The sequence below is a fragment of the Eubalaena glacialis genome, chromosome 4 (genome assembly GCF_028564815.1).
Source record: "Eubalaena glacialis isolate mEubGla1 chromosome 4, mEubGla1.1.hap2.+ XY, whole genome shotgun sequence".
NCBI classification, from domain to species: domain Eukaryota; kingdom Metazoa; phylum Chordata; class Mammalia; order Artiodactyla; family Balaenidae; genus Eubalaena; species Eubalaena glacialis.
Window position 1 is genome coordinate 158,526,660 of NC_083719.1, and position 18,975 is coordinate 158,545,634.

At 52.2% G+C, this 18,975-nt stretch overlaps 2 protein-coding genes across 5 annotated transcripts; both read left to right on the plus strand.

The window, feature by feature from the left end:
* Positions 1-1,879: 1,879 nt before the first annotated feature.
* LOC133090201 (transmembrane emp24 domain-containing protein 9) lies at positions 1,880-5,555 on the plus strand. The gene is made up of 5 exons (XM_061188521.1): positions 1,880-2,112; positions 2,282-2,382; positions 3,132-3,257; positions 3,619-3,765; positions 4,721-5,555. Exons 1-5 carry the CDS (start codon positions 1,929-1,931, stop codon positions 4,868-4,870), a joined length of 708 nt encoding a protein of 235 aa, XP_061044504.1. The 5' UTR covers positions 1,880-1,928; the 3' UTR covers positions 4,871-5,555.
* Positions 5,556-8,113: 2,558 nt separating this feature from the next.
* Positions 8,114-18,524, plus strand: B4GALT7 (beta-1,4-galactosyltransferase 7). Of its 4 annotated transcripts, none has more exons than XM_061190020.1 (6): positions 8,114-8,258; positions 11,903-12,265; positions 15,451-15,694; positions 16,783-16,866; positions 17,133-17,237; positions 17,770-18,522. In XM_061190020.1, the coding sequence occupies exons 1-6, from the start codon at positions 8,209-8,211 to the stop codon at positions 17,923-17,925; spliced, it is 1,002 nt and encodes a 333-aa protein (XP_061046003.1). In that variant the 5' UTR covers positions 8,114-8,208; the 3' UTR covers positions 17,926-18,522. The 4 variants fall into 4 exon arrangements, with proteins under 4 accessions (XP_061046003.1, XP_061046005.1, XP_061046002.1 ...); XM_061190022.1 differs by having other exon boundaries at positions 15,469-15,694; positions 17,770-18,521; XM_061190019.1 differs by lacking the exon at positions 8,114-8,258 and adding an exon at positions 10,333-10,458 and having other exon boundaries at positions 17,770-18,524.
* Positions 18,525-18,975: the final 451 nt, after the last annotated feature.

The window sequence follows — 18,975 nt, forward strand, 5'->3', positions numbered from 1 at the left end:
TAATCGCCCTCCCCACTATGTTGCGATGGTTACGAAATTCCTGAGCCCACCTGGGTGATGCCCACCTGGGCAATGGGACCTGTCCCATATAGGGAAAGGCATATGCCCTGTCCCACTCCCACTCTATAGAAGGAAGGTATATGTGCCTCGACCAATCAGTAAATGAAATTTTCACCTCGGACCATTCCTTTGTTTTCTGTCTATAAAAACTGATCAATAGCACATGTTCGGGCTCGACTCTCCCAGACTACTAGGAAGTCGGCCTGCTCTTCTGGCAGTGACCCTTCCCTCTAATAAATTCTATCTTCTTTACATTCTGCCTTGTGTCTGGAAGTTCTTTTCCAACCCGCGTTTGGATCACGATAATTATCTCAGTATAAAAAGTTTAATTTTAAAAATACCTGAAAGTACTATCATAAAATGTTATCATTTATTAATTCTGTAATTATTTGTTAATTCTGAGTGGTGGTTACAACAGCAGTAATATAGTATGTAGTTATAATAGCACAAAGAAAAACACAACCAGCAATTCATAGAAGAAAACAAATGACCAATAAAAAAATGTTCAGTCCTCAAGGAAATAGAAATTAAAGGATAGTGAAATACTATTTTTCATCCACTGATATTGCAAATATTTAAAAGGTTAAGAACATTTGTCCAGGGTAGGAGGAAGTAAGCACTCCAACATACTGTTGGTGAGGTTGTAATATGGTACAAACTTTTTGGGAGGATAATTTTGTGATCTCTTATCAACAAAACTATGTCCTACAGCAATGGTTTTTAGAAAATGAACAAGAATTTTTACTGCAGCATTATTTGTAAGAGCAAATAATTAGTGGGATAGAAATCTTAACTACTTTCATCAGTTATGGTTAAAAAAAATAAAGTACATTCATTTTATGGAATTTTATTACTGTTAAGAAAAATAAGGTAAAGACTTTCCAATGAGGGAGAAAGTTAAACGCATTCCCACTAAACCCCCCTCCCTAGGGACAAATGAAACAACAAAGAGAACTCAAAATAAAGAGAAAACTGAAGCTTCTATGAAGTCTTGAGGTAGCACAATCATAAACTGCAACTCCTGAGAAGGGCTGCCAAAATACACTGAAATTTGGATACAATTCACGAAAGGCAGATCTCTGCTGATCTGACCCTGAGCTCTCCAAAACGCGCAGTTCCGCCCCAAGACCCCCACCAATACTCCTTTACCAGCCTGCCACTGGGGCACTGAACCCCGGTTCAGGGACGAGCCATCAAAGCTGGTATCTGGCAGCAAAGCCGGCGTGGACGAGTAGCGGGGGGGAGTGGGGGTGGGGGGGAGTGGGGGTGGGGTGGGGCGGGGTGGGGCGGGGGGGTGGGTGGTAGGATGCCTGGAAGCACACAGACTAGTGGACGGCGTTTGGGGGACAAAGACATGGCAAAGGGGTACCGTGGCGGCGGCTGCGGCTGCTACCGCTGCTGTTTCTTGTTTTTTCTTCTTCTTCTTCTTCACTATTTGAAACATTTTCGAAGATAAATTCATGGATTGTTTGTGTCATTTTTTTCAATATTCTATTTTTAAAAACAGAAGCAAACCGAGTGGCAGATGCTATGCCGAGGGAAGTCAAGGTTCCTAGGTTCGAATCCTGTCCCTGATCATAATTCGCTTCGCGACTCAAACTGCGTTAGTTTCATGATCTGTAAAAAACTGATAATCAACACCAGTCACTGGGCCGCGACGAGGGTCAACGGAAAGAATTTCTCAATTCTGCGGCCCCAATTCGCTCCTAGGTAGAAGCGGCGCCCCAATCAGGTACCGCCGCGCCGCGGTCTCGGGGCATCTGGGATTTGTAGTCCGCCCGGCGGAACTCGCTGTCCCGGCAGGCTGCGCGGCGGCGGCAGGGCTACGTGGCGGGGCCGGCTGCTGCTGCGCGGGCAAGTGGGGTAAGATGGCTGCGCAGCGGGGCGTGCGGGTTGTTGGGCTCTGCCCCGGAGCCCGGTTGGGTAGGGTCGTTCGGGCCCTCCTGCTACTGCTGTGGTTTGCGGCCCGCGGAGGCGCGCTTTACTTCCACATCGGGGAGACGGAAAAGAAGTGCTTTATTGAGGAGATTCCGGACGAGACCATGGTTATAGGTACGAGGGAAGGGAGAGAGTTTTCAACAAGACCGCGGTCTTGGGGCGGGGGGGTGCGGGAGGGTCATCTCCTCAGAGCTGGGAGCAGGCGTCCTCGGCGTGCCCTGGCGACCGCGGACTCAGCGCCACCTCGCGTTCCTCTGACTGGGCTCGCCCTGCTTGCTTCCAGGAAACTACCGGACGCAGTTGTATGACAAGCAGCGAGAGGAGTACCAACCGGCCACCCCCGGGCTTGGCATGTTCGTGGAGGTTAAGGACCCAGAGGACAAGGTGAGTCGGCTCCTTAGCCCCGCTGAGCCCTCCGCTCTGAACTTGAGCGCCAGACCAAGCAGGCGCCGGTACTTCCCCTCCTAGTTTCCGCATCTGCTAAACAGTTGGTGTTGTGGGAAGATCCTGGGTTTTCACTCAGGGCTAACCTTGGGCTTTTTCAGTGCTGGCTGCTTCTCTCAACTTGTTACTGACCGCTGCATGAACCCGCCAAGTCAGTTGCCTTCTCTGAGCCATTTCCTTGGTCTGTGAAATAGAAATTCATCTGTCTTATAGATGTGATGAGTGGATTAATTGTGGTGCTAGAAACCAAAGAGTTTTGTCGACTCTAAAGCTATGACATAAGACTTTAGGATTTCACGGAACAGGGTACTTTCCAAAAAGAATGAGCAGCTTTTAATTTAACAAATAAGGATATTAAAACAAACAAACCAAAAAACAAAACTTCAAAACCGTTCAACTGTCACCTTTCATTTGAAAGAATGACAGCAGAAGAGTTGAAAGGGCATGAGCTATGAATAAAGTAAAGCCCTTTCCAAGAGTGGTCACATGCCAACCTAACGTCAGACTCTTCGCCCCTTCTCCAGATAGTTCGAAGGCAAGTTTTTGGCAACTGCTGCTAAGCAGCATTGGAGCTTTTAGTTTTGTGGGATGCCTAGGGCTCTGCTTGTCAACCTTTGAGGCACTTAGAGGCTTACGCACCATTCAGTCCTATTCCTACCATAATACTCACTGAAGTCCCTTCTCTCCAGGTCATCCTGGCCCGGCAGTATGGCTCTGAAGGCAGGTTCACCTTTACCTCCCATACCCCTGGTGAGCACCAGATCTGTCTTCACTCCAATTCCACCAAGTTCTCCCTTTTTGCTGGAGGCATGCTGGTAAGTGGACCCATGTTGGACTCTTTCAGCCTCTAGCCCCTGGTCAAGACTGGGGACTGGTGCTACTGTAGGTGTGAGATGACTATGTCAGATTTTGTGTCTCTTAATACAGCTGGGTTTCCAGTGAACATTCAGGGTGTGGTTGCGGAGCTCTTTGTATATGCTTTGGTCAGAGTATCAACCAAGGCTTATTCTTGCCCTTGGGCCTAGAGCCCCATAGGGCCAGACACTGACGAGGCCTCAGTCAGTGTTGCCTAAATGAACAAATGAAGAAAGTTGGGAGGACCAGCTGTTAGGCCCTGGCAGGAAGACAGAGCAGGACTACCTGATTCTCCTATCTTCCTTGTCTGTCTGTCTCCAGAGAGTTCATCTGGACATCCAGGTAGGTGAACATGCCAACGACTATGCAGAAATTGCTGCCAAAGACAAGTTGAGTGAGTTGCAGCTACGAGTGCGACAGCTGGTGGAGCAAGTAGAGCAGATCCAGAAAGAGCAGAACTACCAGCGGGTGAGTGGCTGAGCCAGGAGCAGTGGGCTTCTTCCCAGAAGCTGCACACTGACTTAGCCAGGAGTCACATGTCAGATTTATTATGAACCCAAGGGATTTACATGTCTGTGCTGCATTGCAAGTCTAAAAGGTGGGTTGGGTATTACTAACTACTTTGTAATTGAGGAGGCAGTCTCTTAAGGGGCTGTCATTGTCTTATTAGGAGACACACAAAATGACAGAGCAGGAATTGATACCAACACTTTGGGTGTTATTTCCATGGTTCTCAGTGCTCCCAGGATCAGGGGTTTCAATCTCACCTGTGTCCAGGAGGCAGGCAGGTATCATGAATGGATCTGTGACCATAATGACGGGTAGGATAGTGACCTATCTAAATGGAAACAGCTACTGTGGTCAGCTGAGGGCAGCATTGCAGAATTGCTAGCCCAGGGTTTTAAGAGGCATTTAGAGGTCCCGGTTTTTTATGTAAAAAATTCTGGGTTTTAAATGTTGTCAAAACACTGTGTGAGCCAACAAAAACATGTATGGGCTCGATCCAGCCCCTGGACCACCAGTTTGCAACCTGTGCACACAATATTCAAGGAGCAGTTTGGGAGACCCAGGCAGAGGGCTCAGAGCAAGTCCACTTCTGAGCGTTCCAGGACAGCTCTGTCTGATAGGGTGATACCACAGCCACTTTACCACTCCCACAGGCATCAGGGTAGGACCAGGTAAGGGCTGTACCTTACAGTTGAGCAAATAGACCTAGGAGAAATGAGTGGGTTGCCTCAGGTCATCTGGCTGGTGAGGGTGAAGACAGTTCCCAGGTGGGGTGGCTTTTTTCGGGCACTTGACTGGAACCTGGGCAAAGTTAGTTGGCCCTGGGACATCCTCCGGGGAGGGAACCCAGCAGTTCTAGTGGCCCCAGGTGGGGCCCAGCCAACTCAGGCTCGTCTTCCTTTCTCCCCTCCCACAGTGGCGAGAGGAGCGCTTCCGGCAGACCAGCGAGAGCACCAACCAGAGGGTGCTGTGGTGGTCTATCCTGCAGACCCTCATTCTCGTAGCCATCGGCGTCTGGCAGATGCGACACCTCAAGAGCTTCTTTGAAGCCAAGAAGCTGGTGTAGCCGTCCCAGGCTTCCCAAGCCATCCTTTCTCCCTGGCTGGGGAAGCAAGGGCCTCCTGGACTGACTTCTCTCCGGCAGGAGGCCTGGTCCCCAGCCATGGGTGTCTGCAGGGGAGAGGGGCCACAGCACAAGCTGAGGGTAGCAGCTTGGCTGGCTAATACTGAGCAGGTGGTAGCGTAAATGCCTGCCCCCTCCCCTGGGCCCTTTGCAGTAATCTGAAGCCACTGGGAGCCCTACTGACACCTCAGAATCACAGTGTTACTGATCAGGGATGTGAGCCTATTGTCTGGGATGACTGGGGGGAGGGGAGTGGGTGGGCAAGCCAAGTCTTCCTTCTGTCTTCCTTTCCTAACTTGGAATTTTGACCAGGTTGGGGCGTGATTCCCTGCCACCCAGGAAACCTCACTATTCCCTCCTTGGGCCTAGACCCAGCCTGCTGATCCGGGGTGTGTGTGTCAATTGAGGGTGGGGTAGAGGGAGTTGCAGTGTGGGAAGGTAGCCCTGAGGTGGACCCCAGGTTCTTCACATGGTTGCTCTTTTGGGGACTAGAGAAACTGGGGTTAGGCCAAATAGAGGCCTTGGTGCTGGTTGGGGATGGGGCCTGCAGAGTCTTAGTTACTGATTTCATTTTCAATAAGTTTAGGTTTGTTACATTGGTTTCCCAATTAAAAAAAAATTAACTTCTTGTCCAGTGTAAAGTTACTCTGTCAGTGGGCATAGCACTGCAAGGTGCTTGAGGGAGTGTCAGTTTTTCCAATGGGCAAAGCACTTCACATTCTAAGATGAGTACCCACCTGTGAACTTCATACTTTTCATCCTCTCCATACCCTCCAGTGACAGTGGGTGGTGGTTTTGCCCAAGACCATCCAACAAGTGAAACGTAGGTGGACAGAATTGTTGTGGTGCTTCAAGGAAGTGCCTAGTTAGTGAAGGTACTGTACATTGAACAGAGGAATGCTGCAGGTGTGGAAAGGACAGGAATCCCTGAGTTGGGGGCAGGAGGGGGATACTGATGGACTTAACCAATAGCATGGGATCTCAGCAGTGACCTTGAAGGAGAGGAAGGATTCTGATGAAAGAAGGCAGGACAGGGGTGGTTGAGGAAAACAGGCAAACAGCTGGTATGCAGATAGATGGGCATTGTTTCAGCTGGAGTTGAGGGGGCGGGGTTGTGAGAAAGCTGGAAAGGAAAGTTGGTTAGAGTTAGAAGAGCCTTGAACGCCAGGTAAGAAATTTGGATATTACCCAGTGTTCAACAAAGTTTTGAGTATTAGAACACCCTGAATAAAACTTGAAAAGGGTAATCCAACAGTGTGTGAGAAGGAGACTGGGGGTGGGGAGGCAAGTTTGGGGACTACTTGAACTGTCAGGAGAATGTAGTCTGAGCTCATATTGCCACTTAGGCCTCCACATTTAGGGGAAAAAAAACTTTTTTAAGAACAGCTTTAGAATTGCAGAAAAATTGTGAAGATAGTTTACATCATGCAGTAGTATGGTACATTTGTTAATGTTAAAATGAATGAACCAATAGTGATAGTCTGTGCTTTATGCAGATTTCCTTAGTTGTTACATAGTGTCTTTTTTCTTCCAGGAACCCATCTAGGAGATACCATTGTTACATTTAGTTGTCTCCTTGGGCTCCTCTTGGCTGTGACAGTTTCTCAGACTCCTCCTTTATTACCTTGACAGTTTTCAGGGATACTGGTCAGGCATTTTGTAGATTTCCCTCAATTGCAATTGGTCTGATGTTTTTCCTCATGATTAGACTGGGGTCCTGGGTTTTTGAAAGACCACAAAAGGAAAGTGCCATTCTCATCCCATCATATTAAGGGTACTAATTATCAACATGATTGTGGATGTCACAGTTTAAAATAAGTTAATTTGGATTTTTACATGAAACCTGACTTAGATCTGATACTAGTGGAGCTTCATCCTGATGCGACAACAATTAGCTGGACTGAATGGTAGCTATCCCCCTAAGGTGGGCTTGTGCTTTCCAGGTCAGGCCCATCTCCCAGTTTCCATCTTTGGCCTTACCTGACTGTCTCTGTAGGGGTCAGCCTTGCCTTTGTCATCAGCCAAATCTAGGCTGGATTTGTCAAGGTTCTGGTATGAGGTACGCTGCCCTGGGAGAGCTCAGCAGGAAGGGGACTGGTGGGTGGTATGCTGGGTGAAAGGGGGCTCCTGGGAATGATTAATTTCCTACCTACTATAGTGAAGTCCTCTCAGAAGCAGAGTGGTTGAGACCATAGATTGTGCAACCAAACTACCTGGGCTTACATTCTGAATTACCTCTCTGTGCTTCAGTTCCCTCATCTTTAAAGTGGGCGTAATAAGTACAATACTCATAAGGACAGATTGAGATAACAGTAGTAAAGAATTTAGAAAAATGACTGGCACATAGTAAGAACTCAATGGATGTTAGCTATTAATATTTATTAGGAAACTTAAAATTTGCCTGGAAGAACAGAGGAGATCAAGTCTAATAACTTTGCCACTTTTCCCAGGTGGGAAGCTGGCCCAGCTGGGGCCTAAGTTCTCAGGGTGACAGGGCAGATATGGGAAGTCAATCTTATTCCCTTCTTCAGTTCTCAGCTCCACCAAAGTACTCCCCTCCTGGCTGATAGCTGCCATTTATATAGCGTTGACTATTGTGCCTTTCACTGTACCAAGTTTTTGCCTTTTCTCCTTTAATCCTCACACCAACCATATAAATCAGGAACCATTTATATACTCAGATGAGGAAACAGAAGCAGGCTGTGCCCCAAAACACAGCCGAACTGGCAGAGTCAGGTTTCAAATCCAGCCAATTTGCCTTTAGTGCCTGTCTCCTAACTACTACTTGGGGTGTCACTTGAGGTATCAGGCTGAACGCAAGACTGAGCCCTGAGCTTGGCCCTGCCCCCCCTCCAAGCTTGCTGCGGAGAAAGAATGCACTTGGGTTGACGGCAGGACTACTTGGACGCCTTCCCTTGGGAAGAGGAGGAAGATGCGGATTATCCCAGAGCGCTGGTTTGGAAGTCTGGAGTCTAAGTCCAGTCCAAGCCCATTGACTTGAGCCCTCTCCGGGGCCTCAATTTCTCGGGATGTCCAGCGGCCCCCGGAAAGCAGTTAGCAGTTCAGGCGGTTGGAGCGCTCACGTGTTCCTCTGGATGCGGAACCTTTGACGCCGCAGCTCCGGGGAGCAGACGGCGCGGCCGGAGCGTCGGACCCTGTGGACCGAGGGGCGGGGCGGACGGGCTTGGGCGGGGCGGGAGGCGGAGGCGCCGCGTAGGCCGGGGAGGCCGGGCCGGCCCGGCTGGGAACTCGAGCCCCATGAGCCGCCGCCTCCCCCCACGATGTTCCCCTCCCGGAGGAAAACGGCACAGCTGCCCTGGGAGGACGGCAGGTGAGCGGCGGTGGCCGGCCCGGGCTCCGTCCTCCCGGGTGCCGATCCTTTCCGGGCCGCCCCGCGGAATCTAGGAGCCCGAGGCCGTCGCGTCTCCGTCTCTGCGGGGCTCTCTGAGGGTCTGTGGTTCTCCTTGTGGGTCTCTCTTTGTATTTGGGTCTCTGGTTCTCTCTATGTGGGTCTCCGTGTCTACCAGTCTCCGTCACTCAGCAGGTCTGTATTTCTCCGTTGACTTCCCTTTGTGAGTTTCTGTCCCTCTATGCGAGTCTCTCTCATTATGGGTCTCTGTGTTTTTCCACTGGCCTCTATTTTCATGCGGGTCTCTGACTCCGTTGACCTCTCTCAGTGGATCTCTGTCTTTCTGTCTGTCCCTGGTTTCAGAGGGTCTGTATTCCGTCTCTCTGATCTCTGCCTCCCCCATCACGTCCCTGTAGCCTCAGACGCTACCCTCCCTCCCTCCCTCGTGCTTCCCCCTTCTCTGCTGATCGCCTAGAAGACTACACCAGACAGAAGCTCTATGCTCTGCCTGGCTGGCCACTGCCTCGCCGGGAGTAAGTACTCCCGGCGTAACGTTAGTTCATTTCCGGTGCAGTTGTACTTGAATGTAGCCTGCCCCATGTGTTAGGTGTGAGGTTGACCCAGACCTTAGCTAGTGATTACCACTAGAGCAGAATGGAGGTGGGGGGTGGGGGAGAGCTATTTGGCCGTTTAGATTGGGAAGGACTCCCACACTTCAGTCTTGAGATGTACCCCCAAAACTCTTCTCACCCAGAACACATGATAGTGGATCTACACCTAGTGAATGACACCTCTTTCCCTTTCCTCTGTTAAGTTTGCCAGGTGCCAAAAGACTTTGGAATATAGTGGGCACAACTCTGTATCGTTAGGAATTTTTCAGACTTGGTGCTGAAGTAAGAAGACAGGAATATAGTAGAAAGCCTGGACTGTGGATTTAGGCCTGGACAGGAATCCTCTTTAATAGCCATGTGACCAGAAGCATACTTAATCTTTCTCCTCAGCTTTTCCATCTCTGAAACAGGGATCATAATATCTACTCTGCAGGTCTATATGAGGATTAAAGGAGATCACATATATAAAACTGTTGACACTGTGCTTGGCACAGAGAAGGTGTCAGTTTTCTTCCAGTTACTTTTGCAGTTTGGAGGTGCTGTAACCAGCGCAGCTGAGTATTCAAACCTGTATCACTAAGGTTTGTGTGAGGGAAGAAAGGGAAGGTTATGGAGGAGAATTTCCGTTTCCTAATTCCATAAACTTTTGGAACACAACCATGATCCCACAAAACTTGTATCATTTCATGCTTTTGACACAGGGATACAAAGATCCATGCAACAGATGCAGATAATGTAGCAATTAAAGAGTGCTGCCTCTGGAAACAGCCTGTCTGGGTTTGAATCTTACTAGCCTTGGACACAGACTGATGAATGAGAGAAAACCTCATCTGGTCTGCCTCCCCACCCCAGAAACAACGATGGCCTGGGCCTGGTAGCAGCTGAGACTGCAGATCTGGAGTTTGCCAGCAGGTGGCACCAGAAGCAACAGTTCTCAGTGTCCACTGTCCTGAGGAATTGGGATTTCAGCTCTGAATTCAGTTGTTCAGTGATTTGGGCCCTTGCAGCACAGGAAGAGAGTGCCCATGGGGACGTGATCCTGGCAGGAAGGGAAAGCTGGACCGAGGGAACAGCACTTGAAAGTGCATGGAGTGCCCAATCCATGCCATACCCCTGGATAATGGTCACTGCTTCTTCCCCTGAAGGTGGGATGTTTCCCCATGTCCATCTCCCCGGTCTCTACCCTACCCCAAGAAAGAGCCCAGAGGGAGAATCTGTAGAGGTTCCAGCCTTCCCAGGCCACTAGGAGGATTGGCCTCTGCTCCTCCCCCACGGAAACCCCCACCACAGGACAATGGGGGGTAAGTCAGAAGCCCTGCAAGGGTGTCCTATCAGTCTCCCTCTCTGCTGTGTGTGGGGCCTGAGCCTGGCTTCAGGGCTGCTGGTTACCAGATTGGCAGTTGTGCCTCTAGAGAGAGGCAGGAGTTGGTCTGGCTTTAGTGTGTGACAAGCATGCCCTGAATGCTTGAACCCTTCCTTTAACTCACTTAGCAAGCCCTCTGCTGTATGACTTGTGCTAGAGCCACAGCTGTGAATCTGATTACCTGTGAAGAGGACAAGCACGGACACAGGTGATTACAAAACTCTTAAGTGCTTCAAAAAGGGCAGTACCAGATACCATAGGAACACAAAGGAGGGAGGGAGTATGTATCTCCGTTTGTGTGCACTTGGGGGTGGGGGGTGGCAGTGCTAGCCATGACATTGGCGTTTGGCCTTGAAGGATCAGTGGGGTGCTTCCAGGCAGATAAAATAAGGAAAGGCATTTTAGGCAGAAGCAGTGGACTGTGTGAGGGCTAGAGCAGGAAGGAATATGGTGAGTGGAGAAACTCTTGAGTTGCCCAACGTGTAGCACTGGGTGAGTAGCAGGGAGCAACTGGAGATGGGACCAGGTCACAGAGGGGTTTGACTGTCAGGCCAAGGAATTTGGCCATTATCTTATAAACAGGAGGATCATCCATGAAATTGAAGGGGTCTGAGCAGGGCAAGGACCAGATGAGACTTGGGCTAAAAGACAGGCAGTGGGTAAGGAAGGATCAAAGGGCACTTAGGAGGTAGAATCTATATGACCTGGTAGCTAATTAGTGACTCTCAGAAGTTATAAAGTAGATTGCTTTGCTGATTATTCTAGAATAGAGGAAGCTTCCCTTTTCTTGGATTCCTTAGTTCCTCCTTCACTGCCCTCAGGCAGGAACTTCCAGAGAGAGGGGCAAAGAAACCAGGTGAATTCCACCCATTTCTTTGTATTTCATAACCTGAAAGGCAGTCTCTCCCAGCACTACCCCAAAGTCTAAGATATTCCGCTGTTTTTCCAGCTTCTGAAATGAGCCTGGGTGCTGTTCCCAGCCCTCATCTTTCCTTCCCTCTCTGTCTCTCATCCCTTGTCACATGGGCTGCCCTGGACTGAAGCTTTGACATGCATTCAGTGAACTGCCTTTGTTGGTTCACTGAGTAATCTTCTCAGAGTAAAGAGTGGTCTTTTCACTGGGGCTGAAACAGGCACATACCCCTGTTTGGGGAGCTTTCTGGTCTGAGAAACAGGATGAAGCCAAGCTTTCTGATGGGGGTGAACCTGCAGGGGAGCAGGTGGAAGGCAGTGGGTGGGGTCTCTAAGGCGGGCTTCTGCCATCAGCTCTGGACATGAGCCATTGTCTTGGGGAGGGGCAAGTGCAAAAGACAAGGAGTCTTGTCTCTGCCCTCCAGCAGCTCTTGGTCTGGCTGGGACTCAGGCACAGAAGGTAAGAGAGCATCGAGGAAGTGGGGCAGCTCCGAGACCTGGGAGTGTTTGGAGGGCCTCCTGGAGGTAGGGGGGCTCAGGCTGAGCCTAGAGCTCTAAGCAGGATTCTGATGCATGGTGGCAGCACGAACAAAAGCACTAAAGTTGCTTCTGCACTAATTCCCGGGCGCTTGGGGCAGACCAGCCACGTGCACCTTACTTGTGGGAAGCCAGAGAAGGGGTCTGTCGCAGGACCTCGGCTCAGCCTTGCCCTTCTGACCTGCTCCCTGTTCTTGTCCCAGGTCCAGGTTGATCCCCAGCGGCCTCCCCCGGAAATGCTCAGTCTTCCACCTCTTTGTTGCCTGTCTCTTAGTGGGCTTCCTCTCCCTGCTCTGGCTGCAGCTCAGCTGCTCTGGGGACATGGCCCGGGCAGCCAGGGGACAAGGACAGGAGACCCCGGGCCCATCCCGGGCCTGCCCACCAGAGCCACCCCCTGAGCACTGGGAAGAAGATGAATCATGGGGCCCCCACCGCCTGGCAGTGCTGGTGCCCTTTCGAGAACGCTTCGAGGAGCTCCTGGTCTTTGTGCCCCACATGCACCGCTTCCTGAGCAGGAAGAAGATCCAGCACCACATCTATGTGCTCAACCAGGTGGATCATTTCAGGTAAGGACCACCTCCTGAGCCAGCACCCGCTCACCTGGGCCTGCCCTGGTCTCTTGGGGCCTGCTCCCTTTCCTGACAGCAATCCAGTACCAGGTGGCCCAGGCCCATGAAAGGCCACCCAGGGCAGCAGTGAGAGGGTGGGAGGTGCTAGACCCCTCTCACTGGGTGTGACAGGAATTTGGGGCGAGGGTTTGGGGCTGGGGAGGCCCCTGATCTGGTTTCCGTTTCACAAAGGTCCCTGTGGCTGCTGTATGTGTCGGGGCCATACCAGGACAAGAGGGGAAGCAGGGAGACCTGTTGGGCAGTCATTGCAGTCACCTGAGCTGATGGGGGCTCGGGCAGCGTGGCAGAAGGGGTGGAGAGAAGTGATGTGGAGGAAGCGCAGACAGGGCTTGCTGGTGGATTGGCTGCGGGGATTAGGGAAAGGGAGGGTCAAAGCCACGGCTTAACTTGTTCACAGTCTGGCGTTATCCTAAAATCCTTGCCCTCACCAAAAACTGCTCCCCTCCATGATCACAATCCAAGCATTTCACACTCCACCCCCACCTCCTTTCCCTCCAGCTCGCTCCCACTGGGAGACGTGGACCCAACAATTCTTGGACCCTGCCAGGCCCTTTAGTCCACGATCCTCCCAGTGTTCTCCATCCTCCTTGTCCGTCCTTTCTCCTGACCTAACTTGGATTCCATGGTCCTTGGTGGAAGTCACTCCCTCACATGCACCTCAACTCCCTTCCACTTTCTCCCTGGCACAACTCCCACCGGATGAAACTCGACTCTGCCTGCTACACACCTGCACCTGGCAGCTGGATGTAGCTGGAGACACTGCTCATCTCCCTGACAATGAGCCCTGGCCCAGGAGGGCTCTCATTCCTCTGGTCTGCTGCCTCTCCCCTCCCCGGCAGCCTTGCATACCCGCTCCTCTCCTCACTCCTCCCTATCTTCACCTTCAGCCAATTACTTTGCTTCCTATTTGAGAAAACAGAATCAATTGGAAGAGAACTAACCCAGGTCCCCACGCCCGGACTCCTTTCGCAGCTTCTGTGCAGGTGTCCTCAGCTTCCCACTGCCTTTCCCGAGGATGCCCCTCCAGGGCCAGCTCTCCTACTTGGGCACTGGGTCCCTTTTCTGCTCTTCTACTCAAGGACATCACTCCAGCCGTTGGCTCTCTTCTCTCCTGCATGATCAATTTTCCCCCCTCCTGGAGTATTCAAATCAACAAACATACTGAAATAGCCCCCATCTAAAAAGAAAAAAGAGACCCCCGCTTGATCCCGTATCGCCCACATCTATTGCCTCTTTTCTTTGCTCCCCTTTCTAGCAAAACGCCTTCCCTTTCTCCCCCCTCGCTCTCTCTTGAACCTATTCCACTCAGACATTTACCCTCATTATGGCATTGAAACAGGTCTTGTTGACATCACCAACGAGCCCACCTTGATAATCCAAAGCCCAGTTCCCAACCTTCATCCTATCGACTTCCCAGCAGCATTTGCCAAGTGGATTACTTCTTCCTTCTTTTTTTTTTTTTTTTTTTAATTTATCTATTTATTTATTTATTTATTTATTTATGGCTGTGTTGGGTCTTCGTTTCTGCGCGAGGGCTTTCTCCGGCTGTGGCAAGCGGGGGCCACTCTTCATCGCGGTGCGCGGGCCTCTCACTGTCGCGGCCTCTCTTGTTGCAGAGCACAGGCTCCAGACGCGCAGGCTCAGCAACTGTGGCTCACGGGCCCAGTCGCTCCGCGGCATGTGGGATCTTCCCAGACCAGGGCTCGAACCCGTGTCCCCTGCATCGGCAGGCAGATTCTCAACCACTGTGCCACCAGGAAAGCCCACTTCTTCCTTCTTAAAACACCTCAGTTTGACCTTTGGGACAGTGCTCTGCTTCTCTTTCCTCTCTGGCCACCTCTCCCCACCTCCTTTGCTGGTTCTGCCTCATCCCCCTGATCTCTCAGCCTTGGTGTTCCTTGGGGGTCAGTGCTTGGGCACCGTCTTTTCTGGCTCCAGTCGCTCCCCAGGGGATCTCATCTAGTCTCAAGACATCAAATCTCATTTCTACCCTGATGACTCCCAAGTCTGTATTCCCAGCCCAGACCTCTCTCCTGAACTCCAGACCCATATATCCAGCCAGCTGCCTGTGCAGCCCTCTGTTTGGTGGTCTCAAGAGGCATCTCAAGCTTAACATGATTAAAACTGAATTCCTGATTTCCCACCTGTCCCTGACCTTCTCCTGCCCCCTTCCTCATTTCAGGAAATGGATACTCCACACTCCCAGCTGCTCAGGCCAGAAAGCCTTCGGGTCATCCTCAACTCCTGCTCCCTCACACAACACGTCTAGTCCATCAGCAGAATGCATCTAGAATCTGCCCTCTTCTCACCATCTCCACTGCCACCTCCCTGAGTTAAGGCATCATCATCTCATGCCTAAATTATTGTAACAGCCTCCCAACCTGTCTCCCTGCTTCCACCCCTCACCTTCCAGTCTCTTCTCAACACCCCAACTAGAGTGATCCTGTTAAACGCTGAGTCACAGCACATGATGCCTCTGCTCTAAGCCCTTCAGTGGCTCCCCATCTCATCCAGGGTCAAAGCGCAAGTCCTTCAGGGGCCTGTCACCCTCTGACCTCATTCCCTGAGACCTCTCACTCACTCTGCTTCACCGCATTGCTATCTGCTCCTGCCTCGGGCCCTGGGAGTTGCTCTTCCCTCTGCTCGGAGCCCTATTCCCCTGATTTCCATAGGGCTCATTCCCTCAGGCCTTCAGGTTCTGCTCACATGTCACCCTCTTACGCCGGCCCTCCCTGACCACCTCATCTAAAAGGACAACCCCCACCCCCCAGCATGCTTTATCCTCGTCACCCTGCTTTACTATTCTTCTCAGCACTTAACCACTCCCTGGCTTGTTACATATTTACTTATTTGTTTATTTTTGTCTCTTATTAGAATGTCAGCTCCTTGAGGGCTTTGATTTCTCACTGCTGTATCTCCAGTGCTCTGAATAGTTTCTGGCACATAATAGGTGCTCAGTAAACATTTGTGAGATAAGTGGAGGGGCAGATGTGCAGCTGGGCAGCCCCACAATGAAGTCGGTGTCAGGCTGGAGGGCAGCATGGGTACTGGGGGTGGGTGCTGTGGAGGACGGGCTCTCATGCAGAGATTGGGGGAGAGCAAGCTCACTGCCCCTGGCCCAGCCTCGGTGCCCTGCACAGGTTCAACCGGGCAGCACTCATCAACGCGGGCTTTCTGGAGAGCAGCAACAGCACAGACTACATCGCCATGCACGACGTGGACCTGCTCCCTCTCAATGAGGAGTTGGACTATGGCTTCCCAGAGACCGGGCCCTTCCACGTGGCCTCCCCGGAGCTCCACCCGCTCTACCACTACAAGACCTACGTCGGTGGCATCCTGCTGCTTTCCAAGCAGCACTACCAGCTGGTGAGGCCTGGTGCACCTGCTCTGCTGAGAGCCAGGGAGCACCCACATGGATGGGGGCAGTGGCAAGAGGAGCAGCATTTCTAGGGCCCAGCAGATGGAGGATCCTGCCTGGGGAGCCCAGGAGCAGCCAGAGGCATGAGAGAGGAGCAGGACCAAGCAAGCCAGTTAGGGAGGATTCTGCCACAGTAACAGAACCCCTGTGCTAGCTGGCTTCAGAAGCCCTGGGGTTCGTTGCCTCTCAAAATGGAAAAGTCTGGGTGGGGCTGTCTTGCCCAGCCTCTCAGATGATGTCATCAGGACACCATTTCACCTTCCATCTCTCAGCTCTGCCTTCTCTAGACTGGCTTTATTTTCAGACGTTCAGGATGCAAGGTGGTGGTTGTAGCTGCAACCTGCATCCGTCTAGGCCCAAGTCCAGTGGAAAATGGAGCCGCCCATTTCCAACAGCCCAGACAGGAGACCCACAGCTGCCCCATGCTGGCTCTTGATTGGCCTGGCTTGAGTCACAGGTCTATCCCTGAATCAGTCACTGTGGTAGGGGGTGGGAGTGGGTGGCGGGGTGGGAAGAACTGAGTGGCTTAGACCACCGTCTCTTGCTCCTCTCTTCAAGCTGTGGCTGAAGCCAGCTTAATGTAAATAAAGCCTGAAGTTGGATGGCAAAAATTGATGTCTGCCATAGAGCCCACCGTCCCTCTCCCGCACAGAGGAAGAGAACAGGGCAGAGCCCCCTCAGGAGAAATGGGAGTATGGGGCCAGGCAGAAATAGAGCAGCAGTTGGCACTTGTTCCCATCATTAGCTCTCCAGAGGTCTCCTCCCGCCAGTCAGACATTTTTGAGAAACTAATCATCTCGCACAAATCCAAGGCCCCATTAGAACAGGCAAAGGGACTGGGATGTGCTGACTATTCCCCCAGTACCCCAGAGGTTGTGGGAACTGAAAGCATCTGAGTGTACATTCAGAACTGCTGGGGAGGAGGAGGAAAGGGGGCCTGGCCTGGCCCAGCTTGGGCTAGGGACTCCCAAGTGGTAGGAGACCAAAGAGCACACTGGGAGGATGGGGCAAGTGACATTGCTTGTCTTTGTGTCAGTGCAATGGGATGTCCAACCGCTTCTGGGGCTGGGGCCGTGAAGACGACGAGTTCTACCGGCGCATCAAAGGAGCCAGGCTCCAGGTAATGCTCCCCAGCCGCCCCACCTCTTCAGCCATTATGGCTGCCCTGAGGTTCCTCTCTGCCCTCAGATGAAGTTCCTGTGGCTGGGAGATGGCACCCCTGGTTCTGATCCCAGCCCTGCCCCCGACTAGCACACCTCTCCTGAAGAATGGGAATGCAGGCCCCTGCCTGTGGGCTATGGCAGGCAGTGGGACCCCAGAGGACTAGTGGTGAGGGCCAGGGCTCCAGGAGAGGCAGCCTGATCCAACTTCCTTTGGTCTCCTTAGCTTTTCCGCCCCTCGGGAATCACAACTGGGTACAAGACATTTCGCCACCTGCATGACCCAGCCTGGAGGAAGAGGGACCAGAAGCGCATCGCAGCTCAAAAACAGGTACTGGCTGGTCCCTTGATCGGGGATGGATAGGTCGTATATGGGGAACCAGCAGGCCCAAGCATTTCACCAAGTTCTCCTTGAGCCCAAGTGGTCCCATCCTCCCCTGCTTGGCCCAGGTCAGTCGTTGGCATTCTGCTTGGGCACCATGCCCTCCTCTGGTGGCTGCCATGGCCCCTGGGCTCTGTGGGTCAGCCGAGACCTCAGGGTCCATGCGGGCTGTGTGTTGGGGTGGGGAGCGGAGATGGGACTCAGCTGAAGGTACCAGAATCCTAGGCAGACCTGGGATACAGGAGTCCCCATCCCTCAAATAGCCTCTTCTCTAGGAGCCAGATTAGTTCAACTGGAAAACCCCTGCTGTCCTGCTGACGAGGATGTGTAGCCATGGGCGAGAGACTTCCCATCTCTGAGCTTCCCTTTTCCCTCTCTTCTGTGGGGATCACAGGACCTCTGATGACAAGGTCGTGGGGGATCAGTGGACAGCTGGCACCCACAAACCCCTGAGTACATGCTCTCCCCCTTTCCTTCCCAGGAGCAGTTCAGGGTGGACCGGGAGGGAGGCCTGAGCACCGTGAAGTACCGCGTGGACTCCCGTACAGCCCTGTCTGTGGGCGGGGCCCCCTGCACTGTTCTCAACATCATGTTGGACTGTGACAAGGCTGCCACCCCCTGGTGCACATTCAGCTGAGTTGGCTGGACAGCAAGGAAGCCTGTGCCTACAGGCCATACTGCTACTCAAGCCCAGGACAAAGCCTCAGGCCCTGGGCCCAGCTCCAATAGGACGTGGAGTGGCCTGAAGCAGTGGACAGCAAGCCACGTGTTTGCAGCAGCCTGGCCCCCAGAGGCAGGCTTGAGCCAGGAGAGGACACACGCAGGGTGCCTGGGACGCTGCCAGCAATAAACAGTGATGGAGAGAGGCTGGGACATGGCTTCCAACTGAGACTCTCCACTCTGCCTTCCTGCTTGCCCTGCCCTACCCTCCTTTGTGTGCTGAGATCTGCAAGATCTCGTTCCTTCTCCTGGACTGCCAGGCCACTGATGTGGGTGGCCAGGGCCATCAGGAGGGTTAAAACTGCAGAGACCAGTGTGCAAGCCCCACAGAAAGGGAGCAGCTGAGACCAGCTCTAGCTGGTTGTCACCCTGAAGGAGTGTGGGCCTGGTGTTGCCAGATCTTCTGATTTCTCAAAAGAAAGTAGAATTCTGGATTCTTGAGTGAAATTGGTTAATTTTTAAATGATAGCAACTAATTCAAACTTTTAACAAGTATGGCAAGCCAAACCAAATGTGTTTTGAACCACCAGTTTGTCACCTGTGGCTGAGGAGAAGGGGATGGGGCAAAAGATGACGCTTCTCTTAGTTATAAGCTAGCAAGGAGTTGGGGCAGGGCTAGGGAAGACGAGGCCAGGGGAAGCTCAGGTGGGAGAGAACCCCAAGGCACAAGGTCCCTACTCCCTCCCTCAGCACTCCAGGCTTTGCTGCCCTTCTGGACAGTCTGACCACTGCAGGCTCTGGTGGGCTCCCGACTGGAAGGGGTGCTTCATCCTGCCTCACTGAGATGGACAGAAATAGATCACAGGACTGGACTGAGGGTAGGCAGGCTGCATCTGCAAAGACTCACTGGGTCATGGCTCAGGGAGGGAAGACCACGTTTCTGAGGCGGGAGGAAGACGAGAAGTAGGAGAACCCCTCGAGTATTCCCAAAGCACGAGGGGAGATTACCAGTGGTCACCAAATGCCA